The sequence below is a fragment of the Symphalangus syndactylus genome, chromosome 16 (genome assembly GCF_028878055.3).
Source record: "Symphalangus syndactylus isolate Jambi chromosome 16, NHGRI_mSymSyn1-v2.1_pri, whole genome shotgun sequence".
Lineage (NCBI taxonomy): Eukaryota > Metazoa > Chordata > Mammalia > Primates > Hylobatidae > Symphalangus > Symphalangus syndactylus.
The window spans coordinates 15,990,183-16,010,298 of record NC_072438.2 but is presented as its reverse complement, the minus strand read 5'-3'; the positions used below and the strand labels follow the sequence as shown (position 1 = coordinate 16,010,298).

At 47.1% G+C, this 20,116-nt stretch overlaps 1 protein-coding gene across 2 annotated transcripts in view; it reads right to left on the bottom strand.

Annotated features, from left to right (window-relative positions):
• C16H4orf50 (chromosome 16 C4orf50 homolog) overlaps positions 1-20,116 on the bottom strand; it is a 129,996-nt gene that overhangs the window by 72,889 nt on the left and 36,991 nt on the right. For both annotated transcript variants that reach the window (XM_055245430.2, XM_063619720.1), the window contains 3 exons: positions 12,366-12,530; positions 8,112-8,168; positions 5,873-6,055 (listed from right to left, as the gene is read on the bottom strand). In XM_055245430.2, the coding sequence (XP_055101405.1) occupies positions 5,873-6,055; positions 8,112-8,168; positions 12,366-12,530 (405 nt within the window). The remainder of the gene's footprint in view (positions 1-5,872; positions 6,056-8,111; positions 8,169-12,365; positions 12,531-20,116) is intronic.

Below are 20,116 nucleotides of genomic sequence, written 5' to 3'. Positions count from 1 at the left end.
GAAGCCCCTGATTCAATCACCCAGGAATTCAGGTCGGGCTTGAATCTGAGTGCACCACCTGCACCGCCGCACAGACCAGTGTCCTCCTGGTTCCGCACTGCACGGGGCAGGTGAGAAGTGAGATGGCAATGATCACTCAATTGGTTGGCCCACGGCCCCCAAGTGGTTGAGCAAGAGCAACTGCTGGATCTTCAAGGCGGGTTAGAGTTGTTTCCAGACCAGCAGCCTGGATCCCGCTTCCTCTTGGGTGTTTCTGACGGGGCAGGGGCCTGTGTGCCGCGCTGTTTTGATAACTGTCTTTCCTGTCTCCACTTCCAACACCCTGCTCACGCTCTTCCTCCAGGTATAGGAGGCCATCTCCATGTCTGGAAGGGCTCTGCCCACTCTCTCTGTCACTGGTGAACTTCTACTTAGATGTCAAGGCCCAATTCAAATGTTGCCTCCTCTGTGAAGTCTTCCCTGACTCCACCTGGCAGAGTTCAGCCACTTGCCTCTCACACAGCGCCTCCTATGCTGCAGTGACACCTGGGCTCTATGAGGGTCCCCTCTAACCTGGATTGACTGGTGGAAGGCCTAATACTCTGGGGCATGGGTTATGGCTCAGCCGTCTTCTGGTAGTGACCGGATCACACCAGCACTCCTGGGAGGCTTCGGTACCAGGCACAATGCCTGCTCCTGAACGGCGCTCTTAGAGCACTTTGCTGTCACCCTTTCAACAGTGTTGTGTCTTCAAGCACCCTGGACTCTCCCACCCCCGTGCCTGTGCCCATGCAGGTCTTGCAGCCTTGAGACCTTCACTCCATCCTTCCAGCTGTTAAATCCTGCTTTCTGTCCTTCGAGGCCTGGTCTGAGTGCTTCCTACTCCAGAAAGCATATCCTCCAATCCCTCTCTCTCTCCTCTCTGCTTATTTCCAGGGCTTTGAATGAATGCCTTTTATTGCCCCTGGGTTTAGAGTCAGGTGTGTCCTCATTAGATAGAGGCTCCTTCAATGCGAGACTGAGGTTTTGTTTGCCTTCGTAGAGGATACACCGGCAGAGTAGCCTCAAGCACACTCAACTGACTTCTGGGTGGCCCTGCATTCGGTATGTGGTTGGGTTGCAAGGACCCTTGTCTCTTCCAGCCCCTCAACTACCACATTGGCCTGGAGTGGCTGCAGAGCCGCCGGGCTTTCTCAAGTTGGGTCCTGCCTCTGCCACTCACTGATTCCATGCCAAGTCAATTGAATTCTCTGAGCCTCACCCTCTCCATCTGCGGAATGGAAATACAGTACCAATATGTCCTTTGTAGGGGTCCACCAGAATGACATGAGAAGGAACGTCCACTGAATGCCAGTGACACAGAGTAAGGGACAGATGAAGCCTTGTGCTACACTCTCCTGAGCCCTGCCTCTCTCCCCATGCAAACTTTTAGGGGAATATTCCAAGTTTCATAAAAGACAGGAGTTAAAGAGAAAATAATTGCCTGGATCCTTGGAGGCCCAGGCTTGGGGATTGCTGATTTAATGAACTGGGGGAGTTCAGGGCTTTGAGGGACAATTCTTCAATTGTCTGAGTATGACTGCTCCTTTTTTAGACCAGATTCCATTTCCAAAGGCCTGCAACTAGATCTCGTTGACAAATACCCAGAGGAAAGCAGGAGGTGGCAGGAGGAGGAAACAGCAGAGCAAGAGGAGGTCAAATGAGCATCTTCCTTACTAGGTCACCTACCTCTTTGCCCCGACTGGATGACTCTCCCCTGCTAGTGTACCCAAGGCCCCTGGCTGCTCCCAGGGGAGCAAAACTGACGTTTTGCTTGAAGGTGCCCCAAAAGCTGTTGGGTGCCTGTGTGTGACAGGTGCTGTGCCAGGCATTTGACATGGGGTCTTTAGTCTAATTCAAACCTCACAGAGCCCCATAGGGTACAGCAGCCCCCACCTGGCCTAAGACAACAGGTGGCTTAGGTAGGTGAAGGGCAAGTGCCAAGTTCATGAGATGGGTCATTATTTAGAATCAGGGTGTCATCATCTGCAGGTGAATCTCCGTGCCCAGGGAGAGGACAGGAAACCACCCAGCTAGGAGCACAGGAAGCTCAGGAGTTCTCTGTTCTCTGACGGGACCTTCCATCTGTGGAGTGGACCACAGGCCAGACCCTAGGGGTGGGCAGGAGAGCCAGCTGCCATCTTAGCCAGTGCTGTGTCCCAGGTGAGCCCCGGCAACCCTCTTCTCCTCTCCTTTGGTACCTGGACCTCTGCCTCCAAGGTCTCAGGGATGGGGAAAGGGGACGATGTAACCGAATACAAATAGCAAAAGTGTCTCATTTCATGCTTGTGAATATCAGCAGCCTAGGTCCAGGCAAAACACAGGAAAAAAAAAAAAAGGTCTGCTGGGGCTAGGGGTCAGGGGGGCATAGGAGAGGAAGCAAAACAGGCCCAAGAAGGTGCCCTGAGCCCTGCTCACTCAAGGCGTCCAGGGGACAAGGTGGAATTAAGAACTCCAGACAGGTTTTAGGAATCTGAGAACAGCAGGAGCCTGCCTGCCCTGACGGCCCATCTCCAGCTAACATCAGGGAGGCGGCAAGACCCGTGTTCTCAGCAGAAGGAAGAGTGACCTCTGCCGTGGCCAGGCTGACCTCGTGGGATTCCCTCCATCTCCAGAACAGGCACCTGAGCTGGAAAGAACCAGCAGAGCAGGAGGAAGGAAGCCAGGGCAGAAACAAGGGTGACCCATGGAGACTAGTGACCCGGATGGCACAACAGCAGATGCCAGCACCGACGGTGGCGCCAGGACCCGTGGCCCCCAGCCTATCACCACAGCCTGCAGAAAGTGCACTGGGGCCGAACGAACTGAGGCTCAATTTCCACCACGCACCCAAACCAGGAGCAGAAAAGAAAATGGAAATACAAAGACTCAGTCACGTGCAGGGAGGGGAGGTGGTCACCGACTGCTGCCTGCATGGGCACCAGGCCACGCCACCTCCTCCTGAAAGGGTTGAGCTTAGGGGCCCCAGCCCGAGGCCCAGCCCCCACCCCCTCAACAGCCCTGGGACGTGCTGAGGCTCAGGGTCCTCCGTGGAGCTTTGCAGCAGGATGCTGGGAGGGTGGAGTAAGCAGATCCATGGAGAGTGTGCGAGGGGGACGGCAGCGTGAGCCTGGGCCGCCATGGCTTGGCTGGATAAATGAAGGCAGCCTGTTCGGTCAGGACCCTAGCCCAGCCCATGCCTCCTACCCAAAGGCAGGGGCCAGAGAATGGGAGCGTCTCAGGACACTGTGGGCAACAGGAGCCCAGGACCCTCCAGGGGTGTTCCTAGAAGGTAGGTACATCAGCCCTCCACTGCCTGGCTGAAGTTCCCAGGACCTGTCCCTTGCTGCTCTGGCACTTCTCACCCCCAGCTCATCAGAGTCTCCCCAGCCATCCTGGCAGTCCCCCTGGGCTCCTAGCCAGAGCCCAAAGGCCTCCATCGGGAATTCCATCTGTGTCCTCTGAAGCGAGACTTACTGTCCATCAAGCAAGCAGCACTACACCCGCTTCCTGCCCGGCTACCGGTAGGAGGAGTGGCCAATGCCACTCCCACCCTGCTCTCCACTAAGAACCAAGATGCAGACACCCTGCCGGGGTACAGGTGCCTGTGGCCTCCCATCAGCCCAGCCTCCCCCGTCTCCTCCCCTGCGGACCACACTGCAGCCAGCCTGGAGCTCTCTGAATTTCTGAAACATATCACAATTTTTTTTTTTTCACTTTCAAAAGGTCTGGCAGGGACACCCTGGTCCACGGAAGCATGTCCGGGCCCAGAAGCACATCCTTATAGGAGATGAATGAATCTGTCCGATGACGTTATTATAATAACTCTCCCTGCTCTCATTCTGGCCTCTCAAGTGACAGATGAAGAAATGAATGAAAAAATTTGATTTTCCAGATAACTCAACTATAAGGAGAGAATATGCTGACAATTTTTCATCCATTCATCAGATACTTCAACCTGTGTAATAGTTCTATTTCTCGCAGGAAATTTAAAAATTAATATTCCATTGTATACATCATTCTCTGTGAGTTTGGTCATTGTAAGTCAGCCTATCCAACCACAGTGAACATTTCAATTCTAGTTCCAGGGCCTGTGAGAGTGAGGAGCAGCCCTTGGAAGGTGGGCCGCTGCTATGATGTCCCCTCAGCAGCCAGCCAGCCGGCCTTCCAGGGTGACACCTGCTGCATTTGCTATTTGATACTTTCACAACCTGGAACTCTGCTTTCCATTTTTTTTTTTTTTTGACGGAGTCTTGCTCTGTTGCCAGGCTGGAGTGCAGTGGTGCGATCTCGGCTCACTGCAACCTCCACTTCCCGGGTTCAAGAGATTCTCCTGCCTCAGCCTCCTGAGTAGCTGGGACTACAGGCACGCACCACCATGCCCAGCTAATTTTTGTATTTTTAGTAGAGATGGGGTTTCACCATGTTGGCCAGGATGGTCTCAATCTCTTGACCTTGTGATCTGCCCACCCCAGCCTCCCAAAGTGCTGGGATTACAGGTATGAGCCACTGTGCCCGGCCTGCTTTCAATTTTATCTCACTTAACCCCCAGATATCTGGCCCCTAGTGGATCCCAAGGACTATGCAGGCACTTTGACAAAATTCTGCTCTCTTTTCTCACCCTTATTCTAGTTCTGAAGGAGTCTTGTACCCCTCGGGCAAAGAGAAGAGCAACAGACTGGGAGTCTGGGGCTCTGGATTCAAGTTCTGCCTATGAATCGAGTCAACAAATGGCCTTGAACATGCCTCTTGGCCTCCAGGCCTCCATCTCTGCTGTGCAATGATTTGGACCACAGGGGACCTCTCAAGGCTGTGAGGGAAAGGAAGGGTCAGAGGAGGTTGGCCTTGCAGAGACCAGGCTGGGCAGAGCTGCAGAGGGAGACTCAGACTTGGTGCCAAGGGGCTGAGAGCAAGCCCTATAGGCAGAGCCTGGAGGGACCGTGGAAAACAGCCCCAGCTGTGTTTACTGTGGGAGCTGGTCTCGCCCGTGCACATAAGGAGCGGAGCTAGTCTGGCGGGGGCGTTGCTGGCTTGTCCCCGGGAACGGGGCTGCAAGTATGTGTGTGGGCAGGCACGGCTGGGCACCGTGGGTGCTGACTGTAGTCAGGAGAGCTGGCACTTGTCCCCACGTGCACTGCCTGTGTGACCCGGAGCACATCTCCTAACCTCTCTGGCCTCAGTTTCCTCTTTTGTTGACCACTGGGAGAGGAGATTCTCATTCATTTGGTTCATTATTTCATTCATTCAACAAACATTCTTCCAGGTTTGTGGCAGATTCTCAGAGCCAGGCACTGGGAAGACAAAGATGGCTATGGAGTGGCTCTGGGCCCATTGGAGAGGGGCCCACAAACTCCTGCAACAGCGGGAGAGCTCCCTGCTCATGCCCTGTCACGTGGGGCCACGTGCAATGGAGCAGAGGGAAGGCTGTGGCTAACTCTCTGGTCTGCGGGGCTCAGAGCAGGCTGCCTGGGCAAGGTCACACCTGTACCTTGAAAGATGGACAGGAGGTCATGGAGCGACCGAAGCAACCTGCCAGAAGAAGTGGCCAGTGCACAGGTCCCGGCACAAAAGACCCGTCTTCTGACACACACGCAATGAAGCTTGTATGACGCTGAATTACAATCACTGTTTACATCTGTGCCCTGCACCATTTCCTGAGCAGTGTAAAGGGTAAGGATTGCCAGATGCATCTTCCCATGCCCACCCAGGGCATGGGCACGGGCACAGAGGAAAAGCCAGGGGGTGTCTTCTTGGGTAGTGTCTGTGGATGGAGGGAGGGAGGAAAGGAGGGGCTGTTCCAGTCAGGCAGGGGCATGCAAGGGACGCGCCCACACTCCCATAGGAAGCAGAGACAGGGCCATCTCTGGGACTTTACCTCTGGGACTTCCGGAGCCAGGAAGGCGGCCGCGTACTCAGCCAGTGCCACGTCGTTGAGCATGTTCTGTGCCAGCTCGGAGAGCAGGAGGTTCCCCAGCCCATGTCTGTGCAGCTCCTGCAGCAGGTGGGTGATCAGGCGGTTCCTCTCCCGGCACTTCTGGACCAGGGAAGCTATCTTGGCCTGAAAGGGAGGGAGGCCATGGATGCCGAGCTCCCACCAAGGCTGCATGGCTGAGCTGGGGGGCTGGGGGCCAGAGGGTCAGCTGAGGCCCCTGCTCACCATCTCCAGCTCTGCCTCAGCTCAGCGGAGCAGCCTCCTCCCTGCGACGCCTCCCTGCCCCCAGAAGCCAGGCTGCTTTCAGAGCAGACGGCCACAAACCCCCAGGGGTTCTGCACTGCCCCTTCCATGGGGTCTAGGCCCAAGGCAGCAGGGGTTAAAAGCGTGGATTCGGGCCCCACCACGGACCAGCTCTGTAAGCAAGCTCCTCTCTGCACCTCGACTTGCCCATCTGTACAATGGGGGTTGTCATGGACACCAGGATAAAAGGAGACGGTGCAGGCAGGCACCTACCGAGTGTCGTGTTTCTATCCTTATCTCACATTTCGATAGCACTTTAAAAGGGATTGCGGTCTCCATTTAAAGAAATGCTCCACAGCAAATGATGACGATGAGAGGGGGGAGGAAGGGAAGCCTTGCACTGTGGGAGCCTCAGGGTCTGCTCTGCACCTTCCCAGCTACCACGTCTGCAGGGGCTCGGCAGGAATTATGACGATTTTTATTTTACAGGCGCCAACTCGAGGCTCAGACAGACATGGAAATGTGGGGTGGGAAGTAACTTTAGGAACTGTGTGGCTCATGTTTCTGATTTGACGGCTGACGAAACTGCGGCCCCAGAGGGAGGATGACTCTGCAGGTCGGCGGGAGTCCAGGGCATAACCAGGTTCTGCTGATGCCCAGTCCAGGGCACCTCCCTCTCCACTCTGCCCTGAGGCCAGAGAGAAAGAGCAGAGCCCCAGCTGCTCCCCAGATCCAGACCCATGTTTGAGATGAAACGTGTTACCTTAACCAAATTCTGTGTCCTGCTAGCAAAGAACATATTAAACCCCATGGGCGAGTAATGACATTTCCAGGAATTGATCTTAAACATAAATGTCTAGATATGTGGAGAAAACCTTTCTGAGAAAACCTGTAAATCAGCCGGATATGGTGGCTCACGTCTGAAATCTCAGCACTTTGGGAGGCCAAGGGGGGTGGATCACCTGAGGTCAGGAGTTTGAGACCACCCTGGCCAACATGGCGAAACACTGTCTCTACTAAAAATACAAAAATTAGCCGGGTGTGGTGGTGCGTGCCTGTAATCCCAGCTATTTGGGAGGCTGAGACAGGAGAATCACTTGAACCCGGGAGGCAGAGGTTGCAGTGAGCCAAGATCATACCATTGCACTCCAGCCTGGCTGACAGAGTGACACTCTGTCTCAAAAAAAAAAAAAAAAAAAAGGACATCACAGTGTTTGTATACAATTAATGATACAAAAGAGAGAGCGATAGAAAGGAAGGGGCTTGAGCATAGAGCGCAGGGGTGGTGATTTTGTGGACGAAGGCCTCTCGCGCTTCACCCCAGCATGAACAGTGCAGCCTCAAAGGCTGGGACCCACCTCCTAGGTCACCCCATGGAGTGCGAACGTACGAACGTACAGCAGGAGGCAAACGTACAGGCATCGTAGGCTGTCAAACACATGGGAAACGTACTGGAGGAAAAGACATGGAACTGCCATGTGCAAGCAGGAGCTGCTGCTTTCTGTCTCCTTCATTCTTCTTTGCGGTTTTTTTTTTGTTTTGTTTTGAGTCAGGGTCTTACTCTGTTGCCCAAGCTGGAGAGCAGTGACGTGATCTCGGCTCACTGCAGCCTTGACCTCCTGGGTTCAAGCAATCCTCCCACCACAGCCCTCCCAAGTAACTGGGACTATAGAAGCATGCCACCATGCCTGGCTAATTTTTGTATTTTCTGTAGAGATGGGATTTTGCCATGTTGCCCAGGCCAGTCTCAAACTCCTGAGCGCAAGCAATCCACCCGCCTCAGCCTCCCAAAGTGCTGGGATTACAGGTGTGAGCCACCATGCCTGGCCCTATCCAGACTTTTACACAATACAAGTGGATTACGTGTCTAATAGGAAAAATACTAAACTCTCTTTTGTTTTGAAAGAGGCATTTCATATTGATTTTATGAACACATTACCTTCAGGGGAGTCACCGCCAACTTTGCTTCATGTTGCTTTTTCTGAAGTTCTTCAAGCTGAAATAAAAGCGACATTTTTGACAATACTGCACTGTCACTTACCACTGTCCAGAGCTTCCCCAGGCAAGCCGGGCTCAGAGCAGCTGGCGGTTTCCTGCCCTCTTTACCCTCACGGGGACTCAGTGCCGGGAACAGGGGCCTTTCCCACCACCTGCCTGGCAGGATCAGGGGAGGACAGATGCTCTGAATATTCAAGAATCAGCTCAGCTGGGCGCAGTGGCTCACGCCTGTAATCCCAGCACTTTGGGAGGCCGAGGCGGGCGGATCACGAGGTCAGGAGATCGAGACCATCCTGGCTAACACGGTGAAACCCCATCTCTACTAAAATAATACAGAAAAAAAATTAGCCGGGCGTGTTGGTGGGCACCTGTAGTCCCAGCTACTCAGGAGGCTGAGGCAGGAGAATGGCGTAAACCCGAGTGGCAGAGCTTGCAGTGAGCCGAGATTGCGCCACTGCACTCCAGCCTGGGCGACAAAGCGAAACTCCGTCTCGGGAAAAAAAAAAGAAGAATCAGCTCTGCCCAGCTGCAGTGGCTGCGGCCAGCTCCAAGCCCTCTTCTGAGTCTCCAAGCAGCCCGGCAGTTTTCTGGTCTTGTGATAAACATACAAGTTCCTGAGCCAGACAGCAGGGGTCCTAATCCCGGCTCAGCCAGTAGCTAGAACTGAGATCTTGTGCAAGACACTCTCTCTGCCTCAGTCTTCTCATCTGTGAAGGGGGCTCATATGAGTGCCCATCCGCTGGTGAGAACTGTAGTGAGGATTCAGTAAACCCATTCATGTAAAGTGCTTAGAACAAGCCCTGGCACCTGTCAGTGATCAATAAACTGATGTTACTATTAGGCGCAGACGAAAGCTGGACACAGATTCTTTGAGACTGCTCCCCATGGAGGGGGTTCCTATCCCCTTCCCTCAGATCTGGGCTGGCCTGAGATGCCTTGACTCATAGAACGCAGTGGAAGTGGCCCTGGGGCCTTTGTGGGCCCGGCCTTGAAGAGGACTGGCAGCTTCCACTTTGGGTCTCTTCTGTTTCTGAGCCAGGATTTAAGAATTCCAAGTGCTCGCTGGGGACACCGTGAGACATGACAGAAAAGTGGGAAGGCACCAGTGGGAGCTGCCTTCCGCCATCCTGTAGAGGGGCCAGGACGTGAGTGAGGCCACCGGGGACCCCCCAGCCAAGCCTGGCATCCAGCTGGATACCACTAAGTCATGCCCACTGATCCCCTGGAGGGCGGAACGGCCTAGCCGAGTCCTGTCTGATTTCTGGACCTGTAAGATACAACAAAACAGGTGTCGTCTGAGTTCTTCTAACTCTCTCAGTCCCTTTGTAGTCAGTCAAATAAAAAGCCACAAGCCTCTTCCTCACCCCCAACCTCTTCTGACCAACATACCCATATGGATCAGAATGTGTGTATATGAAATTATACCGTGCAAAAGGTCTTGTATCTTGCTTCATAATTAAATAATATGCAAGATTTTAAAAGAATGAGATCAGTTTGTATGTGATACAAAACTTTTGATGTTATTGTCACATTAACACATAGAAACTGACCTCATTCTTTTAAAATCTTGCATATTATTTAATTACAAAGTCAAAACAAAATTGATTTAACCAGTTCCTTGTTTATGGAAATTTATATTAGTTCTGTTTCTTTGTTTTACAAACAAGATTTCAATGCATATTTCCATTTATCTGTTTTGGCACACCATTCCTAATATATTCAAAGAGTAAAATTCCAGCTTTAAGCAGACTGTCTTATATTCAAAAGGCACTCAATCATATATGCAGGCTTGGATTAAACCTTCTGTCTGCTTCAGTTTAGGAAATAACATAAATATGCCACAGTGAGATAAGTATTGGGCATTTGCAATCAAAAAGTGAACAAGAAGAAATTAAAAAGATAACCTACAGAATTGGAGGAAATATTTGCAAATCATGTATCTAAGAAAGGACTTCTATCTAGAACATAAAAGGAAATCTCACAACTCAACAAAAAGAGAGTCAATTAACCCTATTAGAAAAATGGGAAGAATCTGAATAAACTCTTCTTCAAATAAGACATACAAATGACCCACAAGCACGTGAAAAGATGTTCCACATTATTAGTCATCAGAAAATACAACTCAAAACCAATGAGAGACAATCTCTCACTAACTAGGATGTCTATGATAAAAAAGACAGCTAGTAGCAAATGTTAGTGAGGATGAGAAGTTGGAACCTTCCTACACTGCTGGTGAGAACATAAAATGAAGTTATCAGAGACACTCTTCCTCTTTAAAGCAACTGCAATTGAGATGTTCAGGAATTACATTACAAAAATTTCATCATAAAACTGAGAACTACAAAAAAGAATCATAGGGAAATTCTCGACCTGCAAAATAGACTAACTGAAATTAAGAACTAAAGTGAGTTTAAGAGTAAATTAGATTCATCCAAAGAGTATTATTTAGCTGGAAGAGAGATTCGAAGGAAATATTGAAACTGAGCAGAAAGAAAAAAGAATGAAAATAATTTGAAATCTACTTAAAGTCTAATTCATGTGTAACTGAACTTTCCACACACACGCCCTCCCCACAGGCCAGTGACAGATAAGAGAAAAAAGCAATACTAGCCCTTGTGTTGGTTGAAGACACGGTGAACAAGACACACTCATTTATTGCTGGGGGCATGGAAGTGGATACCACTACTTTGGAAAGCAATTTGTGATATATAGTTAAGAATCAACAATATTCCCACCTTTGGAGCCAGTAGTCCCAGTTCTCTGAACTGTTATATATAAACAGTTATGTGTAAGTTCATAGAAATAGCTCTAGATGCAACAATTGGGGAATAGCTAAGGAAACCACATCCACCCAATAGATTACTACACAAACAATCATAGACAAACAATCATAGATTACTACACAGTCAAACAATCAAACGTATGAAGACTATGCAGCCACATGGACAAATGAACGCAAAACTCTACATATAACATGCTTTGATCTTACAAAGAACACATGGGAGAAGAGCTAGAAAGTATACCGTAATGCTGAGGCTGTATTTTTCATCCATCGACTTGTCCAAAAGTTGTAAAGTTGCTAACATTCAGGATAACAAGTTATGGGCAAATGAGTAGACTCGTTTCTTCTTGGCGGGAGTATAAATGATGCTATAATTTTGGAGGGTTACTTGCCATTACCTATCACAGTTAATGATTTATGTATCCTTTCTTTTGCTAGAAATTTGCCATTTAGATATACAGCAGAAGTGTCTGCCGAGAGAAAGAGAAAAATGTTCACTGGAGCTGTGTTTGTAATGCAAAGAAACGGAAACAACTTGAATTTCCACAAACAAAAAACTTGATTAAATAAGTTATGATTTGGCCTCATGATGGCATAATTAACACACGATTTTAAAGGAATGAGGTCACTTTGCATGTGTTGATATGAAATACAACAAGATTCTTAGTTAAATGAGAAAATGAAAAGCAGAATAGTTTTGTACAGTATAATTTCAAACATGTACACATAGACACACATTCAGAAAGTGGGGAGATAGAGTTGAAAAAATATTGGAAGTCAGAAAATGTTGAGGTTGAGGAGAAGGAAAGCTTTTATATTTTAGATGATTTAGATTTGCAGACAGTTGTAAGAAATAATACAGAGAGCCCTCTTGTACATGTTTCTTAGAGACAGGGTCTTGCTCTGTCGCCTGGGCTGGAGTGAACCTTGTACATTTTGCCCGGTTTCCCCCAGTGGGAATATTTTGCAAAACTATAGTGTCATGTCACAACCAGGAATTGAAATGGCCACAATTCACTGATCTTTTTCAGACCTCTCCAGTTTTACATGTGTGCGTCTGCGTGTTAAGTTCCATGCAATTCTGGTAACTGTATAGGTTTGCATCTGCACCACTGTGTCATAGTCACACCCACTTCCTTCCAACAGAGGAAGGGCTTTGACTTTTATTTATATGACACTGTAAACCTGCTTGACTTTTTGAAGAAACCACATATGTGCATTTTTTAAATTTAACAGTGACGGAATCATAGAGCCTGCGTTTTTTTTTCTGGTACTGTCCTATACTTTAAAAATCCAGTACCTACTCCCAACTGGCTGGGTCAGGGAGATCTCAGCAAATCCTTGTTCACTTCCAAAACGCCCTGGGTGTGGGAGCCCTGGCTGACAAGAGGGGAAAGAAAGCACTTCCCACACCTTGGCCTGGAGCTCCTCCTGGAGGCGGGTGGCCTCGTCCAGAGACGCCTGGTGGGCAGCAGCCTGGTCCCTGAGCTGGCACTGCAGGGTCAGCACCCGGTGATGGAGCTGCTGGGCGCGCACCCTGGGATCCTCCTCAGTAACCTCGGCCTCTGAGTCCTGGAGCTGCAGAAAGCACAGATTTGAATGAAATGTTTAGGTTATCTTCCAAGCAATTTGCCTCAGCCAACAAACTGTACTTGTTTCCCCACTCCTTAGTGTTTTTTTTTTTTTTTTGGCTTTTTTTTTTCCCCCGCTTACATTTCTCTTACAGTAAAACAGTTTTAGAAGATAAGGTAGCAGAAATCACTCCCAATCCAATTATCCTGCAGAAGCTTTATTATCCATAGATTTTCTGCAGACTTCCTGCTAAGCCCCTCGACATGTGCATGTATGGGAGTGGGTGGTTCTGCTTGGTTTCTGGAGGGGGGCGTTGGGGAGGTCCTGGAGAGCCCCAGAATAACAACCTGGAATATTAGCTTCAAAAATATGTGCAGTGGGGTGGCATTCCAGAATCTGCTGTAATAGATGCCAGTCACTGTTATACTGAAACAGTGTGATGAGTGAAATAGAATGTTCCAATCAAATTATGAGATGCTTATGATGCTAAAGCATAATATATTTATATAAAACAGAAGATACTATATCTCCCACAGGCACTTTTCTTAAATGAATACACAATTGCCTGTCACTCTTCTTGGATCTAACGTGAGATTAGCGGGTTTCATTCAGATGCCAAAGGGAATTTCTGGGAGGGAGGACAGTGAGAGAGAACAGGCTGGCTTTGCATTGTGGGAAGTGTGGCAAAATGGGAGAGGTGCTACTGCCCCCAAATGGTTTTGAAGTCTAAATTCTTATTTTTTAAAATAACTCACATACATACATACACACAAGCATACATAAACATATATACTAACATATTTTTCTACATAAAATTTAAAATATGATATATTTCTTTTGTTTTCTGCTTTTCCCCCTTAACAAAATGTCCTGGGCGTTTTTCCATGTTACCAAATACTGTTGAAAATGCTGTTATTAGTATATACGCAGCCTCCTGGGGCCGTGCTGAACACTCAGATTATTCTAACATCTTGCTGTTATAATTGGAACTGTGACAAAGGCCCTTGTACATAAATACTTGGACATACCTCTGATGCTTTCCCTGAGACCATCGGGGGGTATTTCCGGGTCAACAAAGTGAGCATCTTTTTTTTTTTTTTGAGATGGAGTTTCGCTTTTGTTGACCAGGCTGGAGTGCAATGGCATGATCTCGGCTCACCGCAACCTCCACCTCCCAGGTTCAAGCGATTCTCCTGCCTCAGCCTCCCGAGTAGCTGAGATTACAGATATGTGCCACCACACCCGGCTAATTTTGTACTTTTAGTAGAGATGGGGTTTCTCCATGTTGGTCAGGTTAGTCTTGAACTCCTGACCTCAGGTGATCCACCCGCCTCAGCCTCCCAAAGTGCTGGGATTACAGGCATGAGCCACCACGCCCAGCCCGACATGAGCATCTTTAAGCTCTTGGTTCATGCTGCTAAGGCGGCCTTAGAAGGGAACAGCACTGCTAAAAGTTCCGTTTGTGAAGATTTAGGAGCCCAGAAACTCAGACGGTTCTCAAATGCCCTTCCCCCTTGCGATGGCAGCTCTCTTTTCCTTTAAGGCAGCTTCCCTGGGAATTGTAAGGCCCCCAAAACTTATCCTGACCTAGCAGGGGTAGGTAGGAGGGGGAACCCAAGCTACCCTGCTTGGGAAAGAGAGACGAGGGAGAAGAGGAGGAGAAGGAACAATTCAGGTGACTCCAGGGCTGCTGGGGCATCTCTCATAATAAAATATACAATACCAGAAGATTTTTTTTTTAATTAATAGAAATATACACCACATGGGCCTGAGATGCACAGGCTGGGCCCTGTTAAGAACAGATGGGTGCTCCGAATGGTCCCGTAAAATTCAGCTTCAAGACTTCAAAACAACTTGACCTTTCTGGGAAGTACATTGCCTCCTCTGCCTGCCTCCTCTGCCTCCCTCCTCTGGCAGTGACTTGGACCAGAGCTTTGTCCCATGGGTCCTCAGAGAGCACCCAAGTATCCTCTAAAGAGAATGGCTGTGCGGGTGGGGCCAGCCTGCTGTCCCATGGGACCACCCCACACAGCAGCCCTGTGAGCTGCCCAGAGAGTCTCCTGCTGTCTAGCAGACATCATGAGCATGTGTGCAGGGTGTACGCTGGCCTGAGATGGGCAGTGGTGACACTGCCCTCCAGGAGCTCAGGCTGGTGTGGAGAATGACAGGCAGGTAGTTCAACATTCAATACAGCCTGATAAAGGGAAGCCAGGAGGCTGTGACAACCTGAAGGGGGCACTGAACAGAGACATCATCCAGTTGGGGGATGGCAACTGTACAACAACCACATTCTGAGTTGGGGGGACAGTACCAATTGGTAGCATTTGCCAGTTTCCATGGTGTGAATATTCCCACCATGACTGACTGCAAGCTACCAAAATGGTATCATTGAAGGCAGAGTTGGGAGGAGACACACATGAGTTGGGAGAAGACACACATGAGTCGGCTCTGACTTGTCTCTGCACAGAACCCAGCCTGGGGGTGGGGGCAAGCTTTCCAGAACAGATGCCCCCCAACAGGAGACCTAGAGGAGAAAGCTGGGTTCAGGGAGGGGTGGATGAAGAAGGTGAAGAATGAGGGCAGAGGTGGCAGCATGGAGTGTGGAGGCTGGGGGTATAAGCAGCAACAGTGGAAGCTCCCGAGGGTCTCAGGGGCCAGAACACTGCTCACTGTAGGAAGTTTGGATCTCATGCCCAGTGCAGTAGGAAGCCACAGAGGGGTTTAGGTCAAAGAGTAACACATCAGGTGTTGGTGACTTCCGGTCCATCACCAAGTCCCATGGACTCCAGCTCCAGTTTTCACTGCAAATTCCTCAACCCCAGTGTCACCTCTTGGCTATCCAGCCACCAACTCCTCTCAACTGTTCTCCTTCAATCCACCCGAACCATTGTTCTTGGAGCAGACAGATCTTTTCACAGGATAAACTGGGTCACATTATTCTGCTCAAAACCCTCTGATGGCTTCCTACCACATCTAGAAAAGATCCAAACAAGGGCCTGCAAACCTTCTGCAACCTGCCTTGTGACAGCTTCTCCAACCTCATTTCACACTACAACCCTCCTTCCATTGGAATCCAGCCATGCTGGCTACTTTCTGTTTTTCCAATGAGCCAGCCTCTGTCCTGCCTCAAGGCCTGGCCACTTGCTTTTCCCTCTACCTGGAATGCTCTTCCTTGCTGCTCTTTTCTAACCTTCAAAGTCTCAGCTCAGCATTCAACTCCTCAGATTTCCACACTCCTACTCACTGGTATTGGAAAACTATAGAATCTGGGGAGAATATATACAAGTAATGCTTTGCAGGCATTGGAAGATGACTGGTACAGGGCCACAATCCTTAATAAAAAGCATGCACAACAAGGCAGGCTCCACATTTTCCCTAGGTTTCTCTCTGAAACATTTTCCAAACAAAGGTGCTGAAAATAGAGCCCAAGCTGAAAGTGGTGGTCCTGCTAGATGGAGAAATAGAACTTGGAGTTTAGGGATGCTCAGACTGCTGGGGTTTGTGGGACAAAGTAACAGGGAAGAGAGAGTTGCAGAGAATAAAAGCCCAAATACTGTCCTAGAAATGTCCCTTGGGTCCTTGGCTGAATCATAAGCTATGTGACACAGTAGAAGACTCTAAGCCTTGCAAAGAACAGCAGCTTGGAAGTTAATTGGTGATGAGATGTCACAGGTCACACACTTCTGAGAAGATGGCAGAGTTCTGGCAAAGCCAAAATGGAGAGGACTTGGTGAATGCTGTGGAACTCAGCTGATATCACTGACAGGCCATGCCCTAAGAGCAAGGGCCACACCTTAGTAGTAATATCAAGCCCTACTAGGTCTGAGGGCAAAACTTAAATAGGCCTACACAAGAATAAGATGATCTGCTGATCATGCAACTATCTGTCAGAATAAAATTCACTCAACATTCTTTGGAGAAAGACAATAATCAGGAATCTTCATAACATACACAATGTTCAACATAAAAGTCTTTGAAATTCCTAGACATGAAGAAGCGGAAAAATGCGACTGTTAACCAATAAACAAAATAGTCAATAGGAGCAGGCAAAGAGATGATCCAAATATTGGTGTTAGCAGCAAAACAAACAAACAAAAAACCTCAAGGTCTTCAAAATAATTATGATCTATATATTTTTTAAAACATAGGAAAAATAAAGAAAATGGATGTGAAGATGGGCTATTTCAACAGAGAACCAGAATCTCTTTTTAAAATAATAAAATGGATATTCTAGAACTGCAAAATACAATAAATGAAATTAAGAAATCATTGAATAGATTTAACAGAAGATGGGACACAGTAGAATACAGGATTAGTGAACTAAAAGGTCAACAGAAAATCCAAACAGAAACACACATTTTTAAAACTGATACAGGATTTTTGAAAGATGTGAGAGAGAGAGCCAAAAAGTCTGAATTTCTAGAAGGAGAGGAAAGAAAAATAGAACAGAATGAAATATTTGAAGAAATAATGTTCAAGAATTTTCTAAGTCTGATAAAAAGACATAACTACACAAGTTTGAGAAGCTCAAAAAAAAATAAATAAAAACAAGCAGGACAAAAACAAATAAAACCATATCTAGGCACATTATAGTGAAACTGCCAAAACTCAAGGATAAATAGGAAATTACAAAAGCAGTCAGAGATAAAACAACACATCTATTTCAGGGGGAGTGAGGGAGAAAAACAACGACAATTACGACTGATTTCTGGACAGAAACTATGAGAGGCAGAAGACAATGGAATGAGATCTTTAAAGAGCCAAAAGAGCAAAATGCCTGGCTACCTAAAATTCAGAATCCAATGGGAAGAAAAAAATTTAATGAAGGTTAAAAAATTGTTTGCATAAAAAGAAATATGAGAAAATTAATCACCAGAAAATTCTCACTACAAAAACCCCACAGTTCTTAAGGCAAAAGGAAATCAGAGCCACAGAGTAAGAAAGAATGAATAGCACAAGAACATGTAAAGATATGGGTAGATGAAAAAGATACGATTGTTTAAAATAACAGTGACTTATAAGATTTATTCTACGTAGGAGTAATATATAACAAAAATAAATAAAAAAAGTAAAAAGAGAATAAATGAAATTAAACTACTGAAAAATTTTTGCATTAATCGGGACACGGTAAAAAAGCTAAAGTAAATTTAAATAATTACTAGATACATTTTGAAATGCTGAGGGTAACCACTAAAAGAATAATACTAAAACATAAGCTGATGGAGAAGAAAAATAAATAACAATATATAATTAATACCAAAAACAAAGGGAGGAAAGAAAGAATAAAAGAAAACAGAACAGATGAGACAAATAGAAAAAGTAGTAAATAAATAAAATAAATTGGCTGGGAACAGTGGCTCACATCTATAATCCCAGCACTTTGGGAGGCTGAGGCCGGTGGATCACCTGAGGTCAGGAGTTTGAGACCAGCCTAGCCAACATGGTGAAACCACATCTCTACTAAAAAATACAAAAATTAGCTGGGCATGATGGTGGGTGCCAGTAGTCTCAGCTACTTGGGAGGTTGAGGCAGGAGAATCACTTGAACTCGGGAGGCAAAGGTTGCAGTGGGCTGAGATCACACTACCGCACACTCCAGCCTGGATGACAGAGCGAGACACCATCTCAAAAATAAATAAATAAAAATTAAAGAACATTATAATATATAGATTTCTAAATAACATAACTAAAAAGAGAAATACACAAATGCACACTCAGAGTGGAAGATTTTAAAACATGTCTTGGTTAATGACAAAACAAATAGACAACATATCAGCAAAGATAGAAGAGATTTGGCTAGGACAATTAACCAGCTTGGCCTAACTGATATGCAACAATCAAACAATATTCATTCTTTACAAGGGCATGTGGGATATACCGTTGGCCACAGACGATAACCCGGTCAATAAAACAAGTCTCAACAAATTTCGGAAGACTAAAATAATATACTGTATGCTTTCTGACAGCAATGAAATAAAACTAGAAATAAAGGACAAATGTATTAACTGAAAAATTACAGAGATGCTTAGAAATTAAGCAACATATTTCAAAATAACCCATGGGTCAAAGAAGAAATCATAATAGAAATTAGAAGCTATTTTAGGTTTTTTGCTGTTGTTGTTGTTGCTTGTTTTTATTTCATCCTCTTGGACTTTAATTCCTAAATCAGTAAAACAGGGCTAGCTATAACAATGTCATTTTTTTTTTTTGAGACGGAGCCTCGCTCTGTTGCCCAGGCTGGAGTGCAGTGGCACAATCTCGGCTCACTGCAACCTCCACCTCCCAGGTTCAAGCAATTCTCCTGCCTCAGCCTCCCAAGCAGCTGGGACTACAGGGGCATGCCACCACGCCCAGCTAATTTTTGTATTTTTAGTAGAGATGGGGTTTCACCATATGGGTCAGGCTGGTCTCGAACTCCTGACCTCATGATCCGCCCTCCTTGGCCCCTCAAAGTGCTGGGATTACAGGCGTGAGCCACCGCACCTGGCCCTAACAATGTCATTTTGAGGCAATTTTGAGGAATAAATGATAGTATATAAATTTCCTGGCACATAGTAGATAGGCAATACATATTCCTTATCTCGAATCCTTAGAAACTATTTTGAACTGAACAGACTTCATCTCAAAATGTGTGGGATGCTTAGAGAGAAATTTATAGCTTTAATTGCATAGATTGCAAAAGAAGAACAGCTGAAAATCAATGACCTAAGTTTTCAACACAAGAAGCAAGAAAAAGAACAGCAAGTTAAATCAAAAGAAAGTAGAAGAAAGAATATAATGAGGCCTGGCACAGTGGCTCACGCCTGTAATCCTAGCACTTTGGGAGGCCTAGGTGGGTAGATTGCTTGAACTCAGGAGTTCGAGACCAGCCTGGGCAACATGGTGAAACCCTGTCTCTACTAAAATACAAAAAATTAGCAGGGCATGGCGGCATGTGCCTGTGGTCCCAGCTACTTGGGAAGCTGAGGCAGGAGAACTGCTTGAACCTCGGAGGTGGAGGTTACAGTGAGCCAAGATCCCGCCACTGCACTCCAGCCTGGGTGACAGAGCGAGACTCTGTCTCAAAAATAAAAATAAAAATAAATAAAAATCTAAGAAGAAACCAATAATAAAATATAAACAATAAATAAAATTAATAAAACTAAAAACAGATTCTTTGAAATGATTAATAAAATTGTTGGGGGCAGGGAGGAAAGAGAGAAAGGAAAGAAGGAAGAGAGAGACAGAGAAAGAGGGAAAGGGAGGCAGGAGGGGGAGAGCAAGAGACAGCAAGATGGAGAGATAGAGAAGGAGACACAGAGAGGGGAAAGGAGGGAGAGAGGGTGGAGCGAGATGGGACCAAGAAACAGAGATAGAAAATGGAATGAATGAATGTAAGGGTCTCAACACTAAATATCCTACACATATTTACACAGGGTGTAAATATCCCACACATGGCCACCATAGGAACATTATGAGTGTTTTATCCCAGGACTCCCAACAGTCAAGAACTGTCCACAGATGAGGAGAGTGACTCAGAGAAGTCTGCATGTGGCCTAAAAGTCACAGCTCTGCAAGCACAGAGCCGGGTTGGAACCCTGTTTTCTCATGCT